This window comes from Condylura cristata, unplaced genomic scaffold, assembly GCF_000260355.1.
Source record: "Condylura cristata isolate star-nosed mole 26May11 unplaced genomic scaffold, ConCri1.0 scaffold00033, whole genome shotgun sequence".
NCBI lineage: Eukaryota > Metazoa > Chordata > Mammalia > Eulipotyphla > Talpidae > Condylura > Condylura cristata.
In genome coordinates, this window is record NW_004567134.1 from 11,392,610 (window position 1) to 11,420,130 (window position 27,521).

The following is a 27,521-nucleotide window of genomic DNA, read 5'->3' on the forward strand; positions in this document are numbered from 1 at the left end:
AGCACATGACGATACAAAACTTTTATTCATTTGCACTAGGAGCTGGGCCCACTGCCAGCAGGGAAGCTCTCTGCCCAGAAAACTGACAGCCAGTACCAGTCACAGAGGCGGATGCCCAGGGGTGCAGAATAGCCCAGCCACACACCTCCAGGCAGGCACGCCCAGGGGCCGACCCTCCTCCCTCCAATACAGCGCAGGGCCGCCAGCTCCTGGGCCCAAGGCCACTGTGGCAGACAGGCCTGACAGAGAGAGGGCCTTTGGGGATCCACTGAGGTGCCAGGTGGGCAAATTTAACCACTGAACTTTAGTCTGAAGCAGCAGAGTTCTGGGGACAGAACCATTCAGAAATGGCCCTGAGTTCCTCTGGGAGAAGCAGCCTGGGCGGGACAGAGCCTCTAGGCAGGACAGAGGCATCCCTCTGAGTGCTAGGGTCACCCCCAATGCCAATGTCTAAAAATGCAAACGAAGAAAGCAGGACAGAGAGAGACTGGAGGACTTCAAGTCTGAGAACCAAAGTAGTGTTTGAATAAACATTCTTCAAAAGGCACAAGGCAAAAGAAAGAAAAAAAAAAGCACATCTGAGTGATTCCGTCTGTGTTCCGTCTGCTAATGAACAAATAAATAACTTGCCTCCTCTCGCAAGACAGACCTCCCTCCGTACAGATACACACCGAGACAGGCTATGCACACCTGCAACCTCAACAAAACATACCCCGCCATTATTACAGCCGCCACATAATTTATAGTATCCAGAACATTCATTATAAACTGCCGTCAAGTTATTATTCAACATTAATACCCAAATACAGAATTAAAAATAATGCAAAGTTTTAACTCGTGCATTCTCAAACTATGAGCTCTAAATTTGGTCTCCACAGAGGGCTGGCTAACAGGGCCTCTGGTGCGCCCCTTCACCCCACTGTCCTCTCCGATCAGCTGCTTACACCCAGTCTCCCAGAACATGAGAGTATTTGGCTTCCCTGTGACCAAGGGCCCACCTTGCCCTACAGTGAGGTAAAACCAAGCTAACTGCAAACATCGCTCTAGGGGCTGGAAAATGGCTGGGACACAGCTCTCAGGATGGGGAAATGTGGTTTTTCTAGAGCGCTCGGGCAGAACGCTGCAACACCGACTCTGGGGAGCTCATCTGGTCTGACTCCAGGTAAAGGCGGACTGGGCAAGGGTGCTGTGCGCGCGCCTCCTTCTGTGCTAAACGCCGCACACGCCCCCGGCTCAGGTCAGATGGGAGGAGGGGTGCTCGCTCAGGCGGAGGCTCAGGCTTCACTCTGAGCGCGATCCTTGCCTCACCGAAGCCCTCTGCTCCATCAAAAGCAGTTTCAAATAGGACAGCCCCAAACCAGGTCCTGATGAAGTGTACACAAACACTTTTGCTAAATGTACCCAGCAGAAGACCTGGGCTGGCCTGGGCAGGGGCCAAGCGGAGCCTGGCCTCGGCCTGCACGCGCACCGAGGAGTCTCGGCACACAGGCGGCAGCCGCGGGTCCCTGGGCAGATGGCGGCTTCACGGCAGGTCCCGCAGGGTGATGGTGCTCCCTGTGCGCTGTGTGTCCTCAGGCCCAGCTGCGCCTTCAGCTGCCGGAAGCACCTCCTGCAAAACCAAGCGGGGGAGTGAGGGCGAGGGGCACGCTGGGAGGGCAGGGCAGGGCAGGGCCACCTCGCAGGAGGCGGCCCCCAGACCCTCGCCGAGCGACCGGCAGGTGCGGCGCTGCTGACTTTCTGCACTGAAAGACTCGCGCTCCCATTATTTCACATGGAGGTGCCCGGAAAAAAGAAATTTAACTGTCAACAAAAATAAGGAAAAATGAGCTCAACAGGGTGTTGCAAGTTTTCTCAAAACTTGAGATTGGCCTGGCGTATCTCGCCTGGTATGCAGGAAGCACCCTGCCCAGTTAGCGGGCGTCCCTGCAGGAACAGGGCCCTCCCGCACGGACCCCTCCTGCTAGAAGACCCCCAGTGAGAGCGAGGCCGCCCGCCTCTGGGTGCTGGCGCGCACCTGCCTGTTCTTCAGAACGACCTCGGAAGTGGGCGTGCCAGGCAGGGTGGCGGACACGGATGAGGGTTTCTGGAGGGCAGCAGCCCTCCGTCCACCATGCCCCGGCAGCTGGGCAGTCCCACTGCCTCAAGCCAGCCTGTGGTGAGGATTTTACTTGGCCATTAAGGAAGATATTGAACAGCCCGATGTGAGCGTAACAAAACTTTTTGTATGGACTTTTTATCTATTTAAGCCAACGCAGAGATCTGAGGCACACATGTTTATGGTGTCCCAAACTGAATCCCCCACTGCCACCCACACTCAACTTACGCACCTACTTCAGCAAACTCACTTGTCTGGGTCTATTCTGTCACAGGGTAACAACTGACTGGCCTACTTTCCACAGGAGAAAGTGACTAGAAATTCTCCACATAAAGTATCTGAAGTGTGTGAAACGGCACCTGGCTGACGGGTACGAGCCACAACAAAGACTTGTAACTCAGAGCCTCGTTCTTGGCCCTTCCTCAGTCAGCTACCCAACACCTGGCAATCAACCCAGCGAGCCGCCTCTTCAGGCCTACCTCAGCGACCCGGCCTCGGGAGCCGGAAGCTTCCTGAGAACCCCACTAACAAACCCAGAGACGAAAGCGTCCAACCTGAAGAACATAGATGGGCACGTCGACAGCAGCATACAGGGGGTGGAAGGCAGAAGGCTGTGGGCTGAAGGCCAGTGGCAAGACTCCTTCACCTGAAGGGTCGTCCTGGGGAAGCAACAGAACAGTTACTAACGCCCCTCCGCCTGCAGCCCGCAGAGCCAGCGCGTCCGGTAGCCTCCAGCAGGTCAGGCCGGGCTCCGATCTGCCTCCCGGCCTGCATTCCCTCCTTGACCCCGACTCCAGCCTTGCAGGCCAAGATGGCCCACACCAGCTGCCACCAGCTGCTGCTCACTCCAGGGCCCTTCTCCCAAAGGTCGCTCAGTCCCAGCGCCGAGCTTCCCCCGTGGGTGCGCTGGTGGGGTTTCCCAGCAGTCGTCTCCGAGCGCCCTCACGAGTGCTCAACAGCACCTTCTCAGACCACAGGGCAGGGCTCATCTCGGCCTGGCTGAGAGCAGCTGGCGGTCTCCCAGAGAAGGGAGGCTACCAGGCCCCAAACGTCCTGTTCAGAAAAGGGGCACTCGAGCACCCGCCCGTCTGCATCGGCACGGCCAGCCCCAGGCTGCCCGCAGCCACCCCTCGACTCCTCTGCCTTGGCCACCAGCAGCACCTCCCGATGTCCTCCATGCCTCCCGCAGAAGTGCCCGTGCCAGGTGTCCACGAGAAAGCTCGGGACAGCGTTTGTGTACCGTGCCCAGGACCGCACCGTGCCTTTCAGGGACAACGGGTTAAGCCAGGTCTCTGCGCGAAGTTCACACCTCAAGTGCATGTCTGCCCGGCCAGCCTTGACCTTGGCTGGAGAGGCTCAGGCCAGGCCACCCCGCCTCCACCGCCCTTGGGAGCAGAGGCTTCCCGACCACTCTACTATTCCATTTCCCTCACCCCAAACCTGGAAAGGAGGGACAGCTTTCCTGCTCACTTCGGTGGACAAATCAAAACCCCACCAGAGCCTCTTAAGGTTTTCTACGAGTGAGGACACTTCATCTCCCCATCCCCACGGCCGCCCCCACTTCCCGTTCACCTACACCAACCTTGCAGACCCCCCACAGCAGCATGGTGCTCTCTAGGTGCAAGGCTTCCAGGACTAGAGCCCACTTTGATCGGGGCCAGCGGCCCTCCCTCCCCCCCAATTCCTGCAGCTGTTCATGGCGTCGTATGGCATGGCCCATGTTGCTCTGTGGCCCAAAGGGCCGAGGACAGAGAAGGTGCCCGAGGAACAGGCCCAGGGCAGGTCAGACTCCTTGCCCTCCACGGCTTCTAAACCTCTCCTCTCCCAAAAACCTTTCAAATCACCTTACTTCCCTATTCTGATCTTCAAACATGAATAGGCAGAGGCCTCTGGAACTGTACAGTGAGCGTTCAGCAGGCCGCCAGCTCACGCACATGCGGGCCCCAGATGCAGGTATCGAGCGGCTGACCCTGCCCTTGAAGGGCTTGATGGGGAAGAAAGCAGAGGGGAGGGGGAAAGGCCACATGCTCCAGTGTGCCCCAGAAGCCCCCGAGGATGGGGTGAGCAGAGCAGTCTGCAGAAGCCCTTCACGCAGCCTTCACGAGAAAAGCAGGGTCAGGACACAGGCCAGTCTCAGGCTGTCTCACACAGCTCCAAGACAGCTCTGGGAGGCCCGGGCAGGATCAGGGCACACTGTCTACACCTCACAGCACCCCGAGCAAGACACGGAAGAGACACCTGGCAGGGGGAGCCATGATGCCGTGTCCACCCTAGAGAGTAAGGCGACGTGCCAGGGAGGGCGCGGATGGGTTCACAGCGGGATCACAGACTTGGGGGGACTCAAAGGCGAGAGGGGAGGGTGGCGGGGCTGCGGCGGCCCTCGGAGCCCGCATGTCTCCTCCTGGGCTGCCAGCTTACCTGCAGTAATTGTACCTGGACGCACGGCACGCCTGTTGCTGGGGCTGGTCCCGGCAGACCTCCACCTGGCACGAGGTTCCCACAGAACCACGAGCCCTGGCCTGCGTGGAAGGGAGCAGGACTGACCTTGTCACCCTTTACTTTCCTCTGAGTAGACCCTGAGGATCCTAAAACGAAACAGACAAACCGACACATGCAGCGCCCCGTAAAACCTCAGGCCGCTCCCTGACGAGGCCACACTCTGCGGGGAGCCTGTTTGTTGCCTGTCACTCTGCCCAGCCCTGCGGAATGCAAAGTTCAACTGCAAGAGTGATGAGATAAGTGGTGAAGAGCACAGGACTCTGGGAAGTTCGGCAAAGGAAACAGAGCCTCAGCTGCCTTGAGGACAGGCAGCCTTCCGACCCAAGTGGCTCATCTTTCAAGGGCAGAGACTTCACCTCCTTCCAGTACCACAGTACCCGTGGGCAGGAGACCCCAGGCGGTGCAGCAGCACCAGGGTCAGCGAGGCAGGAGGAAAGCAGGGTCCTGCAGCCCACTCCGGGGTGCCCTGAGGCCGTGCCAGGCCTTTCAGGCTGCGTTTGTCTGGCTTCCTTTTCAAAAAGCATCACTTTGTTGGTTGTGACAACATACTTAAAAAAATTAGTCAAAGGAGGAAAGAAAAAACCCAACCCAAACACCCAGCAATGACTTTTTGACGCTCGCTGCATCTGTGGGCGCCCCCTTGGCAACCTGGAGGGCAGGCACCTGCGAGACCAGGGCTGGGTCCCCACCCGCCACTGGCTCTGACCTGGCCCTGGACAAGCAGTGCAGCTCAGGGGCTCACGCGCTCTACCTGCAGCATGAGGGTCCGACCTCAAGGTTTTGAGGACAAAACAGGCAAGTGGGTGCTAAGAACGGCACAGTGCCTAGCTCCTAATGAGCACCAGCGACTTTCAGGGGCGACCGCTGCTGCAGTCAGCCCCCCGACACGCTGGGAGCGGCCCCCCAGGGCCAGCCAGGGGTGCGGCCAGCGGCACGCCAGTCGTTCTTAATGAAAGCCTCACATTCACCGATTCTTCCAAAAGGGGGAAAAGTGGAACTGAAGTTGAACTTCTGGAAGAAGTGTGATGGTGAGGCTCCCCGCGGGGAAACGAGGTCCCAGCACAGGACGGCTCCTGTCCTGCGCCGTCCGGGCCTGGGCCTCAGGACCCGCTCGCTCGCAGCCCTGGCTGACCGCCAGGTGTCTCCTCACCCTTCCCCTGCTTTCATGGCAGAGCGGGGCTGACACACGGATGCAGAAGGTGAGTACCAAGGTGTGGGATCTACATTTAGAACCCAAGGACAGGTTTGCTCACAGGAGACTGGGGCCTGTGTTCCCGCTGCCCGCTGGAGCCAAGAACTGGCCAGCAGAGAGGAAGGCAGGGTAGGGATGGCACGTCCCATGGCACACTGGGCCGCGGCCGGGCAGGTGGGCCTGCGGACCCCTGGCCGAGACGATGAAAACTTTACCTGTCGGAGCCACCAGGGCAGGGTGTTCTGTTACACCACCCCAGAAGCTACCCCCTGCTGTGTGGCCACGTCATGAATACTCAGTGACGAGACAGGAGCTGTACGTCTGCACTGAGCAAAGACACCGTGATGACTGCACAACCCTGACTCCTGACCAGTGACCTCACTGAATGCAACGTGACCCATTTAATAAATAAACCATCACAGGAAAGATCAAATTTCCTTTCTTAATCTACAAACCCACACTGGGAACAGTAATCTCTGCACTGTGCTGAACTTGGCTTCAACGTTGTCAACAGCTATCCGAGATGCTGAGGTGTGCTTGACAGTCTTAGGGAGTGGGGGGAGAGGTAAATCCAACAGAAAGCTTCTGGGAAGCAGACCTAAAACAGAGCATCCTGTTTGGGCACCGAGTAGCAAAGGGAGGGCTCTGCGGCCAGCCCAGACACCACCTCAGGAGCACAAAGCAGGCTGGGAGGAGAGGCCGTCCACATCCGCACCGCCGCCTGAGCCACCATCCTCACCACGGTGTGTGTGTGTATGTGTGTGGGGGGCGGGTGCCGGGGACGGGGGGGGAGGAGGAATGAAGATGAATCTTCATGGAGGTTCAGGCTCCTCGGGGCTCCGGGCACAGGGTCTGCCAGCTGTCTCCACACCACTGGCTCAGAGGCCCCACCTGGTGTGTAGGCTGTGGTTACTTTGGGTCATGCAGGTTCCTCAGCGAACCACACAACACAGCTGAGTGACTGCTTTCCAGATTGTTCTAAGGATGGGAGATGTGACTCGCCCCATGTCATGGGCAGTGGCGGGCACTGGGACTCTGACACATTTCCATGCGTTTAGTACTACACATCTACGAAGGAGAGGTAAGAGAAACACGTGCTTACTCACAGGTTCTCCGTACAAACCCACCTAGGTTGAACTTTATGACCCTCAAGTTCACATGTCACTACTTTTGGGCCTGATGTCCTTAGACATAAATGTCACTGGAATTCTCTTCTAAAAAGAATAGCTACAAACGCCATAACCCTTCAGGTAAGTGACAGCACCAGAAGATCCTTCACCCCCAGAGGCTGCCCGCTCCTCCCTCACTGCTGCCCTCAAGGCAGAGACAGGATGAAACTGGAGGAACTCTGTGGCTCAAAAACCAGATTTTTGTTTTGATATGAAAAAATATATATAACTAGATACCGACTTAATTGAGTGGCCTCAATTCAGTATCTTCCAACACTGGAAAAGCTGGCTGTGTTGGGGTCAGGAATCACAAAGGGACCCCCACCCTGTGCTGCCAGGCCCTTGGGCTGCCTGAGTTCTCTCAGGGCAGGGAAACGGGTTCTAGGCTGCCTGTCTCAGTATACAGATGAGAAGCCCCCTGGGGTACCCCGGGTGCAAATCAAGAAACTCCTATTGGTGCCCCTGCGCCAGCAAGTCAGCTGCTCTGGCTACATGGGGAGGAGATGGCATTAATCAGTTTCTTATTATATATTTCCAAGCACAAAAAATAAAAATGGTAGTGAAAAACCCCACAATCTTAACACTATCGAGAAGGCTCTACCATTTTCGTTTCTATGCGAATACATACATGGAGACGTCTATGCACACGCCCAGTATTGCTTGTAATGTGACTTACCAAGTACAGGTATGTGGCACGCAGCCTTACTGGGGGGCATCTGGGTCGAGAGAGGATACACAGTTCTGCACTGAGCAGCAGCTGGCCCGCGCTACCTTTACAGGGTCCTCTGGATGTTTCGAGATGAAAGTTACTGCAAGATTGAACGTTACCAAGTGACCTCCAGAAACATCACACTGCATCCTCCAGGAGGTTCTTGCCAGAGAAGTGTGAAGAAACTGCCTGCACACCGTGTGGGCACCGGTCCCTCGTCGCCAGAGAAGTGCCCGCTGCTGACCCTGGCTGGCAAGGTGCCACCGTCTCCCGCAGGGTCAGTCAACTCCGATTCACGCTGCCTCAGCTCATTCATAGAAGCCTCAGTGCTGACCGGTCTCTAGGGCCTGTGCCTCTGCTGCCGTCTGGGTGTCTTTGCCCTCCGAAAGAGCAAACTAGGGAGTGGCCTCAACAGGTCACCTGTCTGTGGAAGCGCCTGAGCAGTCACTTGTGGAACTGCAGGTAGTTAAAGCCTCCACCTTAGAGGGTTACTGTAAAGGAGTAAACGAGCCCACCCACATAAAGCACACAGAGCTGAGTAAATGTTGGCTTGGTGGGTTTCCATGCTTTAAAAAACCCTTCAATCTCTCATCTTTACTCTTTATCCAAAGTGGAACTTTAATATTTTTCCCCCAAAAGAACACCACTCTTTGCCAATAGGTGGAAGTCACTTTTACATACACAGGAGAGCAGCCAAGGTAGGGGGTGGGGGGCGGGGGGAGCGCTCTGGTTCTCAGGTGTCCAGCTGGCCGAAGGGCACCCGCACCAACTTCAGCTGCAGGCGCTTAGGAGAGGTCCCAAGAGGCACAGTGCAGGTCCTCTCCGCTCGTTTCCCCATGTTTCCTTAGGAGTCCTTGCTCCCTGGCTCTTAGACAATCCCTCTGAAACCTCTGGAGTTGCCAGTGGGTCTACATTCAAATACACGGCGAGGGGAGCATGCAGCATGTCTCCAACAAACACTTCTTCCCTCCTGCACCCCAGAACCGCCAGCAAATCTTGGCTGGACCCTCAAGACAGGCTGCTCTCCGCTGCCTGGCGACCGTGCTGACCTCCTGGAACTCTGTCCTGCGCTCCTGGCTTCCTTTGGGCTATTTTCAGAAGAGCAGCTGGAATGATCTTTTACAACAGATCATGTCACCTTTCTAATTATGCCTCCAGTGGTTTCCCAACTGCCTCACGAAAGCCAAAGTTCTGACAAAGACCTCCAAGGCGCTCAACTGCCTGGCCTGTCACCAGTTCTCTACAGCTTTCCCAAAACACGTGCCCCCCCCTCGGCCTCTCCTGAGAAGCACCTGCAGCGTCAGCGCCGCCCTTCCTCGCTCCTGTGGCCTGCTGTGTGAGGCTATTCACTGCCTCTCACGCTGCCTTCGAACTCACTGCCTTTCTTGTTTATCGAATCTGCAAACAGTGTTGCAGGGGTGTCTGTGCTGTTATCTGTGTTTCCATCTGGCACTCAGCTGGGCTGGTCACCGGGAGGCTCCAGCGGAAGCATCTTCGCTGTTTGTCAAATTTTGTCATTGCCATTTAGTTCTGGCCCTCTGTGAAATTTCCTCGGTATGTTGTAATTTTTGTTGTGCATGCAGAGTGGCTTTGGTAACTCATGGAAGACGGTACTGGCTCTTGGTCTGGGCTAGGTGTTATACCCCTATTTCCATTGGCAATATACATCAATTTTTAAGTCTGTTGGGAACTGAGGAGTCGAGTAACAGATTCCCTGACACTCAGTAACTCCTGAGCTATCTGACTAAGCCCTATCGGTCAGAATTGTAAATATATTGCCAGGTCCTAACTGTGTTTTATTGAGCATATTTCCATTTTCAAAAATCACTGATTCACGACTCTCCTTTCGAAGGTAACTTTGCCAGGCACTGGCAGCTTCCCGTTTACCACAGCGCCCAGGAACGCCACCTCCTGTATATCCACAAGCAGAACCTGCCTGGGACCGGCGGGCAGGCAAGAGCCAACCTCAGCCCTGCCGCTGGCCAGCCTGTCTTTGTTTCACTGAATGGGATCTCTGTTTTTCTGGAAAACTATGCATTTTATTGCAAGCACTCCAACTTATTGTCAAGGCATTTACAGGGTATTTATATAAAATTCAATTATGCTTTTCTTTTTCCTGAGGAAGGGCGGCGCTGACGCTGCAGGTGCTTCTCAGGAGAGGCTGAGGGGGGGGCACGTGTTTCGGGAAAGCTGTAGAGAACTGGTGACAGGCCAGGCAGTTGAGCGCCCTGGAGGTCTTTGTCAGAACTTTTTCTCACTCAGAAGTAGGAAATGACTGGCTAGACAGAGGCTCTTGTCCTCTGGGTGTCTGGCCCAGGAATGGTTTTCAATAAATAGACTGTCACACTTACATCTCAAAACAGGATTTCTGACTTAGGTTTGTGCTTTCTCTGAAGTAAGAGCCGACTTTCTTATTTAATAGCTTCATTTTCTTATTTAATAGGAAAGGAGTCTGCACAAACTTGCATTTTTTTTCGGCCACAGCCCTCCCTTTCACCTGTTAACAGCCACAATACTTAACTGACAGTGTGTCACTTAACCTGCATTATCTCACATAATCTCCATGTAATTCAAACTAGGTGCTTTTATTACCATTTTACAACGGAGCACAGAAAGCAGAAAGCGGCTTGTTCAAACTCCTGACTCGGGCTACCCAAATCTCCAGCAAGCACTGGGCACTAGCTTGACGTCTTCTTTTACTCACGTCTTCCAAGTAATTTCCACTTCACCACATTTCTGTTTTACCACATGTCAGTCAAAAGCATGTACTGCTGACTTCACTTTTACTTTCTACAAACTTTGTTAGTTTTCCTGATAAACTTAATCACTTTAATTCTATAAATATTCCATGGACACAGAACAGGATTTATTAAATCAACCTTATTAACTCTAGTGCAAACATCTCTCATATGTTTATATTGTCCTACTTGATCCAAAATGAGTTAGATTAACTACTTCCAATGTTGTTTTATTTATAGAATTCTCCTAGTTTTTGAGTTTTCACTTTGCATTATTTGATTTTGTAAGGTTTCACATAAATATCTAGTCACAAATCATGTAGTTCTGCTGTGAGTTATATGTGGTCAGTACCCCAAATATAGGAGATTACTTTTCTTTGAATTCTATACCTGATATTAGCATGAACCCCTTCTTTGTGAGTTTATTTTTTATTTTACCTTTTTAAATTGTACCTCCAAATATTTCCATCCTGGATGTGCTCTTCTAAACAACATGTTGATGGATTTTTGCCTCTAAGCTTTGTGTCTTTTAACAAGAAAGTCTCACGTCTTTACAGTCCACAGGTCCATTTCGCAGCTACTGTTATTTTTTGGGTAGACACTATACTTTCTCTACTCTGAGAAAGCATAAAAGTACATATCTGTTCTAAAGCTCTGAAATTGGTTACATTTTTAAAGCTTATTTTGCCATCACTTTCAAGAATAAGAGTTCTCTACTTTTTATGTAGAGAAAATATTCTCAGTTAATTCTAAGGGAACATCAAGTGTTAAGGTAAAGAAAGTGGCACACTTTTCTACCTTCAGCAGGAATCCAATGCAAAGTCTTGGATTTAACGCCGCGTCCTGTTTCTGAATCATTCACACTGCATGTTTTTGACTTTGTGCTTAGTTACGCTGACAACAACGAAGTCCCTGCTGTCTAAACAACGTCATTCCACCAAGTCCTGTTACCCAGCAACTTCTCTGTTCTTGGACTTACTACACCATAATCCCCTGATCAAAACCTCCAAACGAAAAAGCTCCCAAATCTTCTACCCTCTAAGCGTGGTGCCAGAAATACTTTTGCAGCACCTGACATGAACTGGCGTGAAGCTACTTAAAGTCTTAGTTGATGTCACTTTAAATACATTCCACTGAAAAGTACTGGTGTAGTGAGTAGTGGCACTACAGACACATGTACTACATTACTGGTTTAGAATTTGAACTACTCTGAATTCAAAATAGTCACTATGGGTTAATATTGTATATAAGCACACTTCCGGGTACTGTCCACTGAGAGCCTCGACTCCCAGGTAGTGAGGAGCAACCAGCAACTCCAGTGTCCAGACCTTGGCCTCTGATACCATTCTCCAATGACAGGAACAGATTTGCTTGAAAAGTGGCTAATTCCAAGGCTGGAGTAAGAATACTAAGATGAGCCTGGTGATACCATAAAGAATGAAGCTCCACCCCCTAAGACCAGGAAGGGGCACATCAAAGCCCACAAGAATCCAATTGAGAGTTCTCAATGGTCACAGCTAAGACAACTTCACAGCAATGTATCGATAATATTGATATTCCCATACTGATCAGAACCATAAAAGTGTGATATATACTTTTGAGTTGATACAGCTATCAAGGAGTAAATGGGAGAGAAAGCACAGTTCTTTCTCTCACAGAAGAACTCTAAATAATGAATGCTTAAGAAAGAGGAAAATTGGAAATCACCACCAGAACACCACAGTAACACCAGAGGCAAATCCACTCTGAAGTGGATTAGTAGGAGCTTTAGGAGAAACAGGGCGTTTGCACAGTGAGCAGGACTGGATTAACCTTTCCCAGCCTCTGGCCCAGCTCCTGGGAAGGAACCTCAAGGTTCTTGGAATGTCCCACTTTGAGTATCTGTTTACGTGGGGGCCCTGCAGCCTCTACCAAGAGTCTACCAATATGACTTTTGTTGGAAGCTTTGCAGTTTCAGCTGAACCTCGAGAGGAGCTGGCAACTAAGTCCATGCAGTCAAGCCCTGACCACATCTGGCCAAGCAAGGCCCCGATGCATCCACTGGCTGGCGAGTACTTGTGTGTCATCACATGATGGGAGAAGCTGGAGCGACGCACAACTCCAAGGGGAGGACAGCAAGGCGCTGGTGAGGGCCGCCCGAGGCCCTGCTGCCCGCTCCTCTGCCCGCACGGCAACCCGCGCGCTGAGTCCCGGCGAAGCCGACCACGGAAGTGCAGGTGAACCTGAAGGCCACCGAGGCTGAGCATGGCGTCTCACAGGCTCTCCCTCCCAGGGACGCTTACCTGCTGCACACGGAGAACAACGTCCTGGATTACTCGACACCTTACCCCAATGGTCGAGGTTATGGAAGTGGCAAAAATGCCTTCACACAAGGAACATTTTCTGCCTGCATACTCGGCAAGTTCCAGATTTCTATTTCGCATCAGAGTCTATAAATGTTGAAATCAATGAATACATTTATCCTGACTTTACGATCTGTACACCTCGTAGCAAAGCGACCCCGAGGCGGTGCTCTTTAAACAGCACCCCAGCTAGCCACGAGGAAGGGACGCCGGTACTGTCCTCTGCAACAGTCAGGGAACTACCATGCCAGTGACTGGTCACCAAAGACTGCTAACAGCACCGGAAGGACAACGAGACCTCAGGGACCCTCAGGGAGAACCCAGCACCACCAGCGAAGGAGCTTTGCCAGCCCTACTATATCCAAACACCCTCGAGAACCAAATTTCAGTCAGGTCAAGCCTCTATAATTACTAATTTATAGTAAACACAGAAGAACTACATGACAGTGATACAATCGGCAAGACCCAGACCGGCCAGCTCAAGAGCACAAGCCACCCACATTAAACACAAGGGAGAGAGGTGGAGAGAAAGACTTACAAGGGATTCAAGAACCTACCAACCAATAGTAAAACAACTCTTATTTGGATGCTGGCCAGACACGATTATAAAACACAGGGCCCTCCCTGTTTGCACAACATGCTAAAGCGCAGCACTAAGAAGCTAATGCCACTCAGCAGGAGTTCGGTCCCTGCCCCGAAAGTGACCCACGTGGCGCGGCAGACCCGCCCGCTGCTCCCCTCAGCAGTGTACCTTATCAGTCGGCCTGTTCTGCTCCCCACTCTGTCTCTGGTGAAGCCTCTTACCGCCCCTGCACCTCTGGCCTATGCCCCAGTTCTGTATGCACAAAATAAATAAATCTTTAAAAAAAAAAAAAAAAAAGCTAGATGCAACCTCAAAGCAATGAGATGGACACAGCAACATGGTACTTGCTACTTACCCGGATGTGCACTGTCTCTTTCCCTTCAGGCTTTGACTCCCTAGCACGGTTAGTAAGGGCATTTGATCTCCTTCGTGACCACAGCCTAGGATGTGCTACATTCGTTCTCAGATCCCACCAGAGCACCATTTCCCATCATCTATGCCAATTCCAGGTGGGCACCGTGTGAGCAGCAGGGGTGACCCTTTTGCCATTACAGGGCAAAAAAGAAAACCTGATGAAGAGGGGACTACTGCTACTTTAAGAACTGAAAGATACAAAACTGTATTGCTGGTCCCACATACCCCTTTTTATTTTAAAAATAAATTTTAGATGACTATAAAAGACAAAGGAAATATATAAAATATATCAAAATAATTCCCTCTCAGTGCCACAGAAGAACTAGCTGTGACTACAGGACCTAACTGCAGCACTGCGCCCCTCTGCACCATCTTCAGGGTGACGGGCTGAGAGCCTCAGGTAGCCACCGGCAAGTGGTCTGGTCTTGCAGGGCTCTGCTCGGTCCACTTCTTTTTCAAAAAACAGTTCAAATGAGCTGCTGACATCTTAATTAAAACTAGAAGCAATTCTGAACTGAGTAGCCTTAATACATGATATCCACAGGCTGGCGCAACAGCACTCCCTCCCTGGGGACACCCTGCCCTTGGATCTCCCCGAAGCCAAGACGAGGGGCCAGCAACCAAGAGAATCAGGTTCCTACTTCTTTTTCTGATACCTGGTCTGCTTTGCTCTTTCCACCTGTAGCCTGCCTAATAACAGACACTGGCGTTTGCAACTGCTAATCCTCACACAGCCTTTTTAGGTAAATAAACCACACTTGTACTGATGCTGAGGTTTTTGTGACTAAGTCTGTTTTTAACAGTTCACATAAAACTAAAGAATTGATCACAGGAGACTGTACATGCAAAAGTCACGCAAAGAATGTAAGAACTCCTATTCTAGGCGCTTCTGCTCCTCAGCTCAGCTGCACGAGGCACTCACGAGGCGCTCCCCACCCTGCAGCACACACAGCCTCACCTGCATTGCTCCCAGTTCCTTTCTGCTTTTTTTTCTTGGCTAGTTGAATGGCTCGGGAATCAGTTCTTGCTGAGCCCCCACTTTCCTGAGACCAAAGAAAAGTGTGTCAGTCATTTGATCCAAACAGCAAAGGCAGGGTAGGAAGGGAACTACTGAATCGTATTAAGTCTGTTTCTTGAACAGAGTTGAGTCCGATAATCTTCGAGACTCCAGCAAAGGCTCACACAGAATCAAATGCTACATCCAATTCCAGTAACAGCTAAATGAAATCAGCTGGAACAATATACATAATTTTATTATCCAGAGAAGCAAAGTTTATTCCTCCAAAGACTAAAACATATTAAAATATTTTACACAGGAACTGTTATAAAAAGAATTACATACTTCTCTGTTATCTGAAACAAATAACCAGCCTTCCCTCGGGGACTCAGGATTAATTTGCTGTAGCACTTGCCAACCTTTCTTGTGAGGAGCCACACTGCACTTGGCAGCAGCCCTGAGGGGTCCCAGTCACATCCCACTGCAGAGGACACTCTGACAGCAGGTGCGCTACTTGGTCTTAAACCCCAAAACAATCATCATGTCACCGAATGAGGGGAGTTCAGTGAGGGAACCAAACAGGGCTCAAATAGCCTTCAGCCGTCATGAATGTGTTAAGCTTTAAAGAGCAAGTCTCGTATTTATCAGTAGATAGAGAGTAGCCCTCAGCAGCTCATGGCGTACCTGTAACCCACTCACCACACACCATCTGTGCTCAGAGAAGCGAGGCAGCCCAACTTCACACAGCTAGCGAGAAAACGAACAGGGGTAAGGATCAAGGCTGCGCCAGCTCCTCCTGCCGCCACCCACCATTCAGGCTCAGGAGACAGCGGCACAGGAGAGCCACCACTCTCAAGGCACTCGGCCTGCACGTGGGCCGGCCCTGCCTTGCCCCAGGCTGAGGCTCGGCCACCTCCCCTCCTGCCAGTCACCTGCCAGCTTCGCAACAGCTGTGGCCACTGAAGCAAAGGTTAGCAAGCACAGCTAAGCCATGACAAGCAGACACCACGAGAGGGATGGCAGATGACTTCTCAGACAGAAAGCAATCAAAGCTGGCTCCATGGCAGATGGGTTACCACATCCCTCGTACTTGATCTTAACCCACAAGTTTAACTTATTTTTAAAGTTGCGATAATATTTAACATTTTGAGCAACACAAGTTATCACCATCAAATTTAACCTGTGCCACAAAGAAAAAAACTATCTGATCCTGCCCATCTGAGATGGAGAAAAAAGTCAGACTCTTCCAAAAATTCAATTAAATTATTTAAATTAAATTAAATTAAATGTATAACTGACATAAATAGAGCTAAAGTGTACTAACTATTGAGCCTCAAAATCTAATTTTGAGGCCTCCCAAAATATAATGGCTCACAAATCATTCTCTCTTTTTCTTCTTAATTCTAGTTAAAAAAAAAAAATTGCAAGTTTTTACTTTCCATTGAACCTTCAAAGACAATTGGTGTCATGATTCTTCTTCCTCTGGTCATTAAGCCAGTCTAAGGGCATCATTACGTAAAAAGCACAAAGGCAGAACACGTCAACACATTATGAAATAACTCAATTTTGGGGGAAGGAACATTATCATCATGGAATCACAGAACTCAAAAGGACCTTAGAAATCATCTAGCCAAACCCCTCATTTTAGAAATAAATGAGAATTTAAGGCTCAGATAGCTTAAGTGATTTGCTCAAGGTCGTAAAATATAGTCAGTTCCAGACTCAAGATCAGAATTCGTATTTCCAGACTTGTAGTCCAGGGCTCCATCCTTTTGCAAACCAGTAAGAAATGTCTGCATGTAAATGAGTAATCCAGAACATCCTCAAATTGAGTGTAAGAGAGGTGAGCTACGTGGTGGTGACTGAATATAGCACTTCATACCAAGTAAAAGCTGCCGGTCCCTGCACTGAGCCCCGAGTCTTTCTGAGGACTGTGCTTTTCTGCAGCACTGGAGAACACAGACCGGGGTACACCTCTGTTTTGTTCTTGCAGCCTGACAGCATCAGTGCGAGGAGGCGAGTCTGGTTCCACTTTGATTGGTGCCAGCATCTCTGGGACCCTGCCGTTTCCCAGGGGCGCACCTGAAGAGGTCACTGCGGTGGTGTCTGCTGGTAAGTTACTGCTGGAGGTCAACGTCTGTGGGTCCTGACTCAAGTTCTTCACAGGCAGAGCCACCAGGCAGCCTAATGCTCCTGCACTCACAGGCTGCGCGTCGTCCATACCGAAGCTGCCCTGCTGAAGAACTGGGGCTGCTGTCCCAAGAACCAGAGGGCTGTCCAGGCTTGGAGGAATGTCACCATGGGCCACCAAGACTAGAGGTTCCACGGGCCCTAGGGAATTATTATTAGCAGGGAGGTTCCCCCCCAAAGAGGAGCTCACAGAAGTCACATCAATAGTCAGGATTCCAGGGTTCAGCGTCTCCTCCGAGGACCCGGGTACACCACCGCCATCAGCAGGTGCATCGGAGAAGAGTGCTGCCAGGTCTATGTTGTTGAGCTCACTTTGGCCTGGGCTGCCGAGTTCGCTGCTGGGTGTAAGAGAACTTGATGCGCTGAGCTGAGGGAAGAGATCTGAAAAATGAATGAACATTCCAGTTATTTTATGTCCTCAGAAGATTAGAAAGTTTTACTCAGATGTTAGCAAATGACCCAACTGCTTTGACGTGAGGGGAGCCCATCTGGAGTCTCCTTCCTGCAGCTAGGCCACAGTGCCCAGGGAACTGGATGGCCAGTGCCCCGCCGCCTGTGTGTGCAAGGCGGCCACACGCTGAGGAAGGCACTGCTTCTGATGTGTGGGCATCTTCCCGGCTGTTATGTCAAATCCTCCAGCTGCCAGAGATTTCTCCAAACGGAAAAAACAATTCACGATTTCCTAATGTCATATTAACTGGTAACCGAAGAGGCAAGACTTGAATCCATGTCTTTGCTGGTTTCAAGCCCAATCCTCCAGCTATGCCGTAGTAGCTACCTCTGAGACTAACACTTCCATGGAAAGCAGATCTTCAGAAGTCAGACACAAGTGAACAGCTCTAAGCTGTTTTCAGAATCAACCTGTGTCAGTTCAAGTCTCATCAAACTATGTCCCACACCACAACCAGCCACTCCAGCAGGGTGGGAGTCATCTTGGGATGATCAGTGGGGAAAAAAACTGGCCTACCTCTGAGCGGGATCAAGGCCTTAACTCCAGGGAGGTGCAGAGTCTCAGGGCACTGTGGACTAAGAGCTCCAGATGGACTTCCCCGGGCTCTCCCTGGCTATCACCATCCTAAGAGTCTGGGGACACATCTCTGGCCCTACACCAGCAAGTGCCTGGCCCTAGAGCTTCATTTAATGAGTCTAGAAATACAGAGTCTTCTTCATTCAATTGTTACTCAATTGACTTAAATAGTAAGAATCCTTGGAGGAATAGGAACATTAACATACTTTCAAAAAATGTCAATGAACAATTCGAGTTGGGTATACACAAATACACACCAATCAGCTCAAATCCTAGGGCTCCAAGCACCAAGCAAACAAAATGGTAGCTCAAAGAAAGAGGGCAAAGACATCGCACAAGGTTTTGATCTTATTCTCGCCAAAGAAATTCTACGTGCAGCTTGAATGTGCCAGTGCCTGACCAAAGGGACAGGCTCCCTCAGTCTCTAGCCCTCCCACGCCAACTGTTAGCGGGGCCCAAGCTCATACTTCCCAGCGTGGGGCTGCCCAGGCAGAATGCCTACGAGATTTCTAATACCAACCTGTGTAAGAATCTATTTGAACTCTCCCTCCACCAAAGAATTAACCTCATTCAGAATATACCTTTTCTACAGTTGTCATGTTACTTAAAAGTACAAATAATATGACCGCTTTGCCAGTAAATGTCTATCTTAGTACCAATAGGACCTTTTTGGGTGGGAGGGGGAAATGTGACTCTTTAAGAGAAATTAAAATTGGAAAACCATGCCACATTTCCACAACTTGCCAAAAATTCCCTTCACCTTGAGGATCCAGCACTGTGAAAAGATTAAGAATTATCACCCCAGTACGAACAGAAATAACTATTCATCCATAAATTTCCGATTTGGTTTTTTATCAATTCTATGAACATGTAGGGAAGACCTGCTGTGTACAAGAGCCAGATTCACAATGATTCACAATCATTAAAAAAAAAATGAGTAGACCAGCTAGCGTAAGGTCACGACCGTGGCCTCTCTCCAGCACTCCGCTGCCCGTGCCACCTCAGGCAAGTTCTCCTTTGTGCGCGGCTTCTCTGTCAGTGTCAGAGGGGTCAGGACACCCACCTGAGGACCACCGCTGAGGAAGAACTCAAACAGGCCTCACACAGCCCCTAGCAAAGCTGGCCCACAGTAAATGGACACCCCAGACCCTTGTGGCTCAGGAGGACAACTGCACCTCCCCCTGACCAGCAGCAGGCAGAACACACATCACCTACATCACATTTAAATGCGGAGGCCCAGGCACTTCAAAAGCCTGAGAGGCTCTCACATTTGGTCAGAGTCAAGAAACAAAGGAACCAGCCCTCCCCAGCGGCGCAGCGGGTTAGGACGCAGCACTGCGAGCCGCCGCAGCCACTTCAGTGCCAGTTCGATCCCCGGCCCCGGAGGTGACCACAGGGCGCGGCAGACCTCTCCTGACCTGCCGCTGCTCCCCTCAGCAGGGTACTTTTGCCGATCTGCCTGTTCTGCTCCCCACTCTGTCTCTGGTGAATCCCCTCACTGCCCCTGTACCTCTGGCCTATACCCCAGCTCTGTATGCAGAAATAAGCAAATCTTTAAAAGAAAGAAAGTAAAGGAACTTAAGTGAACGATAGCAATGCTGACTTTACAGTGAGTCAGGACAGGAAAAGGGCCGGGGTGGGGGTGGGGGGAAGGAAGACGGCTATCATGGAGCCTCACTGGCCGGCCTGTTGCAGGCCGCTAACCCCAGCCCTGTCTTGAGCACAACTGCTCTGATCTTCAAGGACGTTCCATGACAGCAGGGTAGAGGAGACGTACAAGCGTGCTCAGAAAGAATAGGACTCAGAGAGGTGGAGAGAGCGGAGGGAGAGGCTCCAAAGCCTAACAGAGTCAGAGTGGAGGCTGTCTGAAGACAAGGGCAGGGAAAGTCAACCAAGCAGAAGGCTACGCGGTCTTCAAGGGATGCAGAGCGGCAAGAAAGCGGCAGCAGAGTTCAAGTGAGGCCGCTGGCCGTGGGGCCACGGTCCATGGCAGTGTAAGGTCACTGGACTCAGTTATTTGCCTATAAAAACAAAACTTCAAAAAGGAGCTAGAGAGGGAGCATCTCGAGCATCTTCTTTCCCTGTCTCTGTAGCGGCGGAAAGCGACAGTAAATCAAGCAGACCTGGGCGCCTGTTGTGCTGTCTGACCACATGCGCCTTCATGCTGTGCTTGGAGGTGAACAGGCGGTTGCAGCTGGAGACCGGGCAGCGGCTCCTCGGAGCCCCAGCATCCTGCAGGTGCTTCTTAGAGTGAATGTACAGACTGCTGCGGGCGGAGAACCTGGCACAGCAACCTGAAACAGAGCGAGAAACCAGTGCTAGCGCTAGGGGTCACCTAGCGTGAAGGACGTCTCCTCATCACCTCAGGAGCAGGAGGGAATGCCCGCCCAATTCAGTCGCTGGCGAGAGGCCAATGCCAAATAGCCCTCAGCGCTGCAGTGCAAGGAATTAAATCCAAAAGCAAACTCTGACTTTAAGAGAAGACTGTAAGTTGCATGTCAGTCGTGTGTAAGACACGCAACCTGGGACAGATAACTCTGAGCGCGTGGCTTTCTTCACCACACAGGGCTGCTGGGAAGATTCCATCATGTATTAAACGACTCCTTGAACTCCGCGGCTCGTCCGTACGAGTACCAGGCGATAGTTAAGCTACTACTGTATGAGCAACTGTAATCCTATGACACCGACGCTGTCATAGGAACAGACACCCAAGTCTCTTCCTCTCACTTTATATCACTGAGAGACGGATGCCCGGATGGGTCAAACAAATGGCCTTAAGCTGGAGGTTGAGCGGAGCCTGGAGCTGGCATTGCCCCACTGACCACACAACTGCTTGGCTGGTCAGTAAGATCACAAACCTGCAGGCACGTCAGAGGGAAAACAAGACAAGCCCAAACCACAGCCACCTGCCCTTCACACTCTGATCCCCCGGCTGGACTTCTGCCCCCGGGACCCAGAGGGAGAAGTGAAGTCCTCAGCCACTACGAGCTGGTGATCCGGCAAGGACATGTAAGCCACCAGCCATCATACAAAATGCAGAACAAAATCAGCATTAAAACCATGAGGTGTCTGGAGGGAGAGACACAGCAAGCACAGGGCACGCAGCGGACAGGACAAAGGCTCCTCGCGGAGGCGGACAGCATTCCCGGGGCTGAGCCCTGGTGAACGGTGGCTCCGCAGAGCGAAAGGACGCCAGGCCAGAGAGCTGCCCGGAGCAGCTGTGGGGACCAGAGTGCAGCAGGGGCTCACACCAGCACGGCTGGATTCCGACTCCGCCTCGGCCAGCCGTGGCGCCTTCCTGGATCCCCTTCTCTGTAAAGTGGGACTGACATCCGCTGCACAGGACCAAGAGGGCCGAGTCAAACAGCACCACCCACAGAAGACGTGCCCAGTGCCTGCCCGAGAACGCGGCATCGGGAAGGGCACGTACAGGTGCCCGAGTCACGAGAGCGCTACTTCGGGGAAGAAATCATAAGACAATACAGCCACCCGCTTAAGGGTGGTGTCGGCGCTCAGAGGAGTTTAACCAGCTCAACAGAGCTCCTCAATGGCAGACTTGAGGTGGTATCCAAGCAGTCTACTCCAGAGTTCACTTTTTCACTACCTACACTGCCTCTCTTCCATTTACGCCATTCCTCGAAAACCGCACCTGCCTCCACGGCTGAAATGGCTAAGGCCTGCCCCTGCCTCATGCCCAGCCTGCCTCTTCATTGACTGCAAGCAGCAGGTACTCTGCCTTCCAGGAATCTGGACAGGAGAGCCCACAGGTAGTAAACTGCAGCGTATCCAAACCAAGCTCCTCTCCTGCCAACTACCCCTCCACCGGCCCACTCTCAGCTGAGCTACATCCCCAGCGACCGCCTCTCCTGCAAGCTCCAACTGAATCCAAATCTGTCACCAAGCACTGTTGTTCTAACTATGGGCTACATGTTCTCTCCCTTCCCATGAGCAAACCCCAGCCAGGCCCCATCCTATCTCCCCGGAAAACCAGACTGAGCCTAAAGTCAAACATGACCCCATGGCCCCCCGACCTGCACTTCTGGGAGACTTCCCGCAGTGGCCTTTTTATGCTACCACCAGGGCCTGGTTCCTGGCTAGTTCTTCCTCACGCTTCAGCTGCCTAGAGATCATGTCCATGCTCCCACCCCCTAAGGAGAGAGCAGGCGGCCGCCCGCACCTCTGCATCTCACACTGTCTGTCTACTTTCGCGCTCCAACAGAGCTCTGCTGAGGATGAGCTGCGTCCCGACTGCACGGGCTACAGCACCTTCATTACAGCCTAAGAAATGAAGCTTCAAATGGGTGCCAGCATCTTTTCCAGATAAGGAAGCCAAGGCTGAGGTTTGCCTGAGGGCGCCAAATGAGGGGGGCGTGGAGCCAAGGACTCAAATTCGAGACCAGCGACCACCACTGGGTCTAAGCCCACAGAACCCCTGGAGCAGTAGGGTTGAGTCGGCGTTCACCTTTGGTGTTCTAGAGGGGGGAAGTCTCCTTAATATTTTTTCAGAAAGCCAACTGACTTGTATTACTGGCCAATGACAGCATGCTTAGTTAACATGGATCGACTCTATAATATGGATGCCAAAAGTCATTTTTCACGTATCACTGTTCCCAGCCCTTACAACCACACAGTTCAACAAGCAACTAACCACAGCCCATCTAGTAGGCGAACTATGGGGCCAGGAGTCAAACCAGATCTGAGTTTAACGTCTGTTTTTATCCAATATGCTACTCCCAAGATGGAGCAATTAACTAAAAATGAGCCACATCAACCTAATGCTGCCACTTATATCGTCTTTAAGCAAATTAAAGGAACCTTTAAGCAACTTGAAACTTCCGTTAAACTGGACACAGTACCGGATTAGAGCTCAAAGCAACAATAAAATCTACCTTCCACGGGACAAGTGAACGGTTTGGTGCCCAGGTGAGTGATGCTGTGCCCTTTCAGATGCTCTGCCCTGGTGAACGACTTCCCACAGCCCTCCACCGGGCACGTGAACCGCCGGTCGTCGTCATGCTTCCTGCAGGACAGAAGAGCAAGGTGATGCTGACGGCGTACACGCACCAGGGGCCCCAGCGCTCAGAGGTGATTCTTCCTTTAAAATTCTGTGAACTTTACCATACCACAAATCCTTTGCATTTGGAAAAAAAGACAGGTATTTTCAGAAAATCTTAATTCTGTCTCTAGCTCATATGGAGAGATTGGTACTTTAGTTACCTTAGTTACTCTGTAATTCTAAATTCTACTTTAATGACTAAGCCTACACCAGTCAGACACAACAATTAGTGCTGCTTCGATCCAGGAACAGCTGAGTCCTAAAGGTAGTAATGAAGCTGCCTTGACTATTAAGAAATCTTGACAATAAGCAGTAGCATCCTGATAATAAACAAGTCTTTAGTTAAATGCTTTCTTATGAAAATCCTATAATAAACTGAGGGCAATGAAACGTATGCACAGAGAACTGACCACAGACTAAAGGACACTCTCAGATCACCCATTACTTTTCCTAAGTAATATTTTCACTTTAAATCCCAGCTGCAGAAGTGTAGGCCGACACCCAGCCCCTCAGGAGCCCCAGTGCAAATCACCAAACTCAGCGGTAGGAGAGGGCAGAGATACCCCTGTAAGCGGGAGCATCACCAGTTCACATGCTAAGCCCTCCAAGGTGATTATCACATGAGGTTTGTGGAAGAAACTGTTCTCTCAGAAGAGAAGCTTACACTGCAGTGTTAACTTTCATATCTACTTGTATATGTTTCAATTAAGTTAAATAAAAAAGTCTACACAGATGAAAATCCTAGGTTTGTTTTACAGCTTCCTGGACTTTCCACATTATGGACACTGAGCTCCTTTTATTGTAACTTGAAAAATCTGCACACAATGGAATATATTATTCAATCATTAGGAAATACAAAACATTGCCACTTAGAGAAAAATGGAAGTTAGAGGAAACTCTGTGTAGTAAAACAAGGCAGAGTGACAAAAAATAAGTTACTTGTCATATACATAATGGACAGTCCAAAAAAGCAAAATACTTAAACAAAAACTATAGACACTAATAGAATGAAGTGAAGTTTCTGAGGATAAGAGAGTGGTGAAGGGTCAAAGGGAGGGATAAGGGATGGTGATGGGGACAAAACCCTAGAGGCATTTTATCCATCGGTTTCTGCTACTGCCAAACCACTCATCTCCCAAACTGGTCATTTCTACCACGCGTGAAGTTTACCTTTTGTGCCTTAGGAGTTTGGACATGCTGGTGAAGGTCCAGCCACAGCTGTCAGAGTCACAAATAAAAGGTCTTTCACCTTCGAAAAGAACATAATTACACTGCATAATTATAAATGCAAAGCTAACACAAAGATACACTTCAGGTCCAAATGTTTTCACTCTAGCTCGTTACCTGTATGACTTCTCAGGTGAATTTTCAGACGACAGGCTTTGTCATATTGCTTGCTGCATCCAGGAAAGGAGCAAGAAAAGAGTTCTTGTTCCCTGAAATGGGCCCGGTTGTGGGAAAACAGAGCACTCACTGTGATGAATGTCTTCTCACAGCCTGAACCAAGAAAACAAACCCTGTTCACCAGTGTGACAAAATCAGACAAAACAGTTAAACTAGTCACCCACCCCCAGCCCCACCCCTCAAGAAACTGCTGGCTCTGAGCAGACAGGGAAGAGAATGGTTTAGAAACCTTCAGAAAGGAATGACCATTGATGGAGGGGTGGTTAAGGGCAGCCAATAAGCTGGGTGGGTGGGGGCACGGGGCACCTGTCACCATGTGACTTTGAAGGGAAGTCACCTGCTTTGTGTACCTTCCATGAACTCAACTGTCAATGTTACCTTAAGCCCTCAGTGAATAATCGCTGACAGGTTCTTGGAATTGACAGGATGGCCGACGAAACCAATTATACCACAGGCTAACTGTCATACACCTTAATAGGAAACCTACAGCTATCTCTGGTGACAGAGACCTTGTCGGACTTCTAAATGACCCAAAAAACCTCTAGTAAACGAGAATTTATATTAATTCTTCCACCAATCTTCAAAACCACTTCTTCTAGTTCACGGTCACTAGTAGTAGGAGCCCAACTCTTAAGCTCATCCCCAAAGCTCAAGGTCAAGGCTTCACCAACCCTGGACAGGCCACCCTCTGTCACGGCACGCCGTCACACACAGGCTGAGCCATGCCAAGGAGCCACCTTGGGATGTGGGCGGAAACGAGACACAGGGACACCAGGAGAATGTTCAAACTCCAGACAAAGGCCTAGTGGAGAATTTTTTTTGTCAACTTTATGACAAAGCTAAATCATTTAAAGACCTTTCACACCCAGACTGTCTGATGGATTGTGCTTGGAAGGGCAACAACATACAGTACCACGTAAGACTCTTCCGCAGCTTGGTGTTCCACTGTCTGCCATATATCAGAAAACGTTAAATCTCTGTGCCCTAGTAAGAAACAACACCTCCACCCCCAATTCAACACCCAAGCTCTCAGACTCTGCCTGTCATGTTTCCTACCTGGTGCTTCCTCACCTGTCCCTCTGCCTCTACCTGGATCAGCGCCCAGGAAACTCATGGCTGCAATATTTAATGAGGCTTCACTGGTCTTGCTCCCGCTTTTCCACAACTTGAACACTCACTGATCATTTAACTCAAAAGCCTGGTCGGGAGGGTGGCAGGGGGGAGCGCATACCCTCAAACAAGCCGGGTCCCTGATCTTCCTCATAGGAAACTCAGAAGGATGCCCCTTGTGCACTTTCTAGGTACCATCCACACCACTGTCAGATTTCCAGAGTGCACGGATGAGAGGTCTGCAGTCAGTGCCCACAGCTCTCCGTGAGGAGGGGTGCACAAGACAGTCCCTGGTAAGTGGGGGTGAAGATCGGAACCTCTTAAAAGTTCACTTCTTGGGCCCTCCCTGGTGGTGCAACGGCTTAAAGGGCGGCACTGAGAAGCTAGCTGTAGCTGCTTCAGCACAAGTTTGCTACCCAGCTGGGGAGCTGACCCACATGGCACAGCAGATCTCTCCTGTCTCACCCCCTGCTCCCCTTGGTGTATATATTTCAGTAGATCCTCCTGTTCTGCTCCCCACTCTGTCCCTCACCGCCCCTGCACCTCTGGCCTGTACTCCAGTTCCATATGCATAAATAAATAAATCTTTAAAAAACTCACTTTTCATGTCAGCTTCAAAGTCCCTCTATTTTAGCATGCTTTACACCATAGCTCCTCAGGAAGGCCTCGCAGGTTGCCAAGGTATAGGCACCCACTGGGCCCTCCCAGTCTTTTGTTTTAATGAAAGGGACAAGCAGGCCCTTTCCCTCCACCTCTGCCCAGAGCTCTGCCCCTTAGCAACACACACACACACACACACACACACACACACACACACACACACACACACCCTCCCTCCCTCCCTTCCTCCCCACCTAGATCAGCAGGTTCAATGACCAGCTCCACCTTCCACCCCAGTCCCAAGCCTGAACCTCCTCTTCCCCCAGGGGAGTGGGGGGTGGGGGCTGGGGGGGGCACAGTTGACAGTGTAGAGGCCTGACATCTCCCACCCCACCGGCGTGACGAACCCCCTCTGGGTTTTATCCACATTACTTGGCCTCTGCCTCTTTCATCCCCCAAAAGAGGACAATTTGTTACAACGTCACAAAACAGAAATTCAAGAGATACAAACGTCAACCAGCCATAGACACTAGTCAGTATCCCCGGGGGTTTCAAGTCCTGCATCTGGCCAGATTCACTAGTGCACGTCCAGATGCAGGACTTGAAACCCCCGTCCCCCCTCCCCTCCCCCGTGGCTGACGGACAGCGGGAAAATAAAGACCCGACTCCTGACTCAAGTCCCTGGACGCTGCCTTCTCGTTAAGAAGCCCCCGTGGTCTGCAGCAGAGGCCTCCGGGAAGGCGACTGGGGTGAGTGCTGCGGGCACCGTGGAGGTTCCGCGGCCATGCGGGGCCCGGGTGCCAACTCGAACCACCAGAAAGACACGAGCACGCCGACCCCGCGGCCAGGCGTCCCCGCCCCTCACACCGGGCCACAGACTTTCAATCCCGCGGGGCCCTGCTGCGCCCACTGTAAAGAGCCACTGAATTTAGACGAGGAGTCCCGGGCGCCCTCGCAGCCCGCCCGCCCTACGCGCGCGGTTACCGGGAAAGTCACACTTGTAGGGCCGCTCGGGCTCGAAGTGGCTGCGCTGGTGGGAGCTGAGCTTGGCGTGCGTGGGGAAGCGCTCGGCGCACACTTCGCACTTGAACAAGTTCTCCTGCTCGTGGCCCTTCATGTGCGCCTTGAGGTTGTACACGGTGGTGAACTTCTTGCCGCAGCCGCCCACCGGGCAGCCGAAGGGCCGAAGCTTGTCGTGCGACTGCAGGTGCCGCTTCAGCTTGTAGGAGGTGGTGAAGGCCCAGCCGCAGCCGTCCAGGGGGCACTTGAAGGGGCGCCGGCCCTGGCTGCCGCCGTGCGTCAGCAGGTGCACCTTGAGCTGGTGCTTTTTGGCGAAGGCGAGCGCGCACTGCGGCTCGGGGCAGCGGTAGCCGGGCGCGGAGCCGCCGGCCGGGGG

The 27,521-nt window shown here is 51.5% G+C and overlaps 1 protein-coding gene across 1 annotated transcript; it reads right to left on the reverse strand.

Annotated features, from left to right (window-relative positions):
* On the reverse strand, positions 1-27,521 carry ZXDC (ZXD family zinc finger C; the record flags this gene model as incomplete). Its single annotated transcript, XM_012732079.1, has 11 exons — positions 1-1,609; positions 2,650-2,754; positions 4,514-4,680; positions 14,700-14,784; positions 15,423-15,485; positions 16,621-17,309; positions 20,079-20,249; positions 22,845-22,975; positions 24,182-24,260; positions 24,356-24,508; positions 27,110-27,521. Coding segments are annotated over 11 exons (2,142 nt in total), but the record flags the coding sequence as incomplete, so codon positions are not given.